The sequence below is a fragment of the Suricata suricatta genome, chromosome 16 (genome assembly GCF_006229205.1).
Source record: "Suricata suricatta isolate VVHF042 chromosome 16, meerkat_22Aug2017_6uvM2_HiC, whole genome shotgun sequence".
Classification (NCBI taxonomy): domain Eukaryota; kingdom Metazoa; phylum Chordata; class Mammalia; order Carnivora; family Herpestidae; genus Suricata; species Suricata suricatta.
In genome coordinates, this window is record NC_043715.1 from 3,570,683 (window position 1) to 3,572,600 (window position 1,918).

At 54.3% G+C, this 1,918-nt stretch overlaps 1 protein-coding gene across 2 annotated transcripts in view; it reads right to left on the bottom strand.

Annotated features, from left to right (window-relative positions):
- Window positions 1-1,918, bottom strand: part of CRISPLD2 (cysteine rich secretory protein LCCL domain containing 2) — a 57,997-nt gene that overhangs the window by 23,270 nt on the left and 32,809 nt on the right. For both annotated transcript variants that reach the window (XM_029925784.1, XM_029925783.1), the window contains 2 exons: window positions 1,280-1,346; window positions 715-845 (listed from right to left, as the gene is read on the bottom strand). In XM_029925784.1, the coding sequence (XP_029781644.1) occupies window positions 715-845; window positions 1,280-1,346 (198 nt within the window). The remainder of the gene's footprint in view (window positions 1-714; window positions 846-1,279; window positions 1,347-1,918) is intronic.

The window sequence follows — 1,918 nt, forward strand, 5'->3', positions numbered from 1 at the left end:
TGGGGGAGGGGACTTTGGGGCAGGGGGTGCTGGTCCAGGGTCTCTGGGCAACAGACCTTTATCCAAGGCCAGCGACAGGGGGTGGGGGAGGGGGTTGCATCCTTTAAGAGACTGGCTTCCTGCTGCCCACCTGTGTGGACCAGCTGGGTCCTAGGATTGGCCCTCTTGCCCCAGCAAGGCTGCCACCCAGAAGGGATAACTAAACCAGCCCAAGGTCACGGCGCAGGGGAGGGGGGGCCAAGTCTGTCTGGGCCCTGTTGGGCTCCGTGCTCCCCGGTTACTCTGTGCCTCTGATTCTATGGACAGAGCACGATGTGGCCTCCCCGGAAAGCCAGGCTGGGGAGGCTGGTGCCCAATAGCCATGCACAGATCTTCCCCAAAAACTGTATCTTGCAAAAAAAAAAAAAAAAAGTAAATATTTTTAAAAAATGGAAAGCCTCATTCCCTAGGAAAAAAATGCTCCTCAGCCTATCGGCTCAAGGATGTAAGAGCAGGAGTTGCAACTCAGCCAAGTTAAACAATCACACACTCCGAAACCCCACGCGGGTGGGAGATGGTGACCTGCCTGTGGGGTGATTGTTGAGCTAAAGGTTCAAGTTCATCCTGATCGTTTTCTCCCTGCTGCTTTATACTGTTTGGTACTTTTCAAAATTTCGACAATACTTTCATAACCAGGGAAAAAAGCATTAAAAATCCTGAACCCAGAACCGTTACCTCAGAGACTCCACGCCGTTTCTCTCGGACCTGACGAAGAAGGGGACCTTCCCGTTCCTGGTCACGTCCACCAGACCCCCTTGGCCGTCCAGCACCCCGTAGTGAATGGCGGCCCGGCAGATGCTGGACGACTGGGGACGGGAAGGGAGACCGTAAGTACATCTGGATTATCCTGTGTCCAGGCTGCTCTGGGGGTGCCCCGACCCACAGAGGACCGAAACATCGGGCCGAAGCTCACCCCACACCTGACTCGCCTGTCCCTAGAACACGTCTTTGTTCCTGGGGCTGCTTATCTAGGAAAACCCATCCGAGGTGCTTTACGAACTAAGAACAGTGACAAACGGCCCTTTCTCCCCACCCAGTGGAGCATATTAACACTCGGTCTAACAGAGACTGACCTTCGCGACGGTCCGCCCCAGTTCCCCAAAGCGGCCTGACTGGTCTGTGAGCCCAGAGACAGGCGCAGATCAGCTCTCGGGCTGAGGGGGTGGGAGGAAAGCCCCCTCGTGCGAAACCCTGCACGTCCTTGGCAAACAGGCGCTGGGAGTCCACGAGGGCCACTTACGCTTTCATAAAAGAGGGTCCCGAACACCTGCGCCTTGCTGCTCAGGCAGCCCGCCGGGCACTGGTACCTGCGGGGAGGAAAGCGAGCGGTTCTCACAGCGGAACGTGCGGACGGCCCCACCAGGTGTGAACGGGGGGTTTTCTCTTTCAAAAGTTCAATTACTAGCACCAGAGAGAAGCAGGATCCACTGTTTTCAAGAGGGTCTCGGCTGACTCAGGTGAAGGTCATAGTCACATGAATGTCATCACAGAGTCAATTTGACCTTCTTTTCAGGTGGTTAAGGTTCATGTTGGGAGGGGTGCCGGGGGAGGGGGGCTCTGTCGGTTAGGTATCCGACTTCGGCTCAGGTCATGATCTCACGGGTCATGAGTTCGAGCCCCGCATCCGGCTCTGTGCTGACAGCTCGGAGCCTGGAGCTGCTTTAGATTCTGTGTCTCCCTCTCTCTCTCTGCCCCTCCCCTGCTCATGCTCTGTCTCTCTCTTTCAAAGATAAATAAACATTAAAAGTTAAAAAAAAAGATTCATGTTGAAGGCAGAGATCCCAGCAGACAATTCACATGAGAAAAACAAGTGGGTTCAAAGGCACCAAAACAAAAATCCTTGAACATCAGTCATCAGAAGTGCAAATTGAAAGAACAC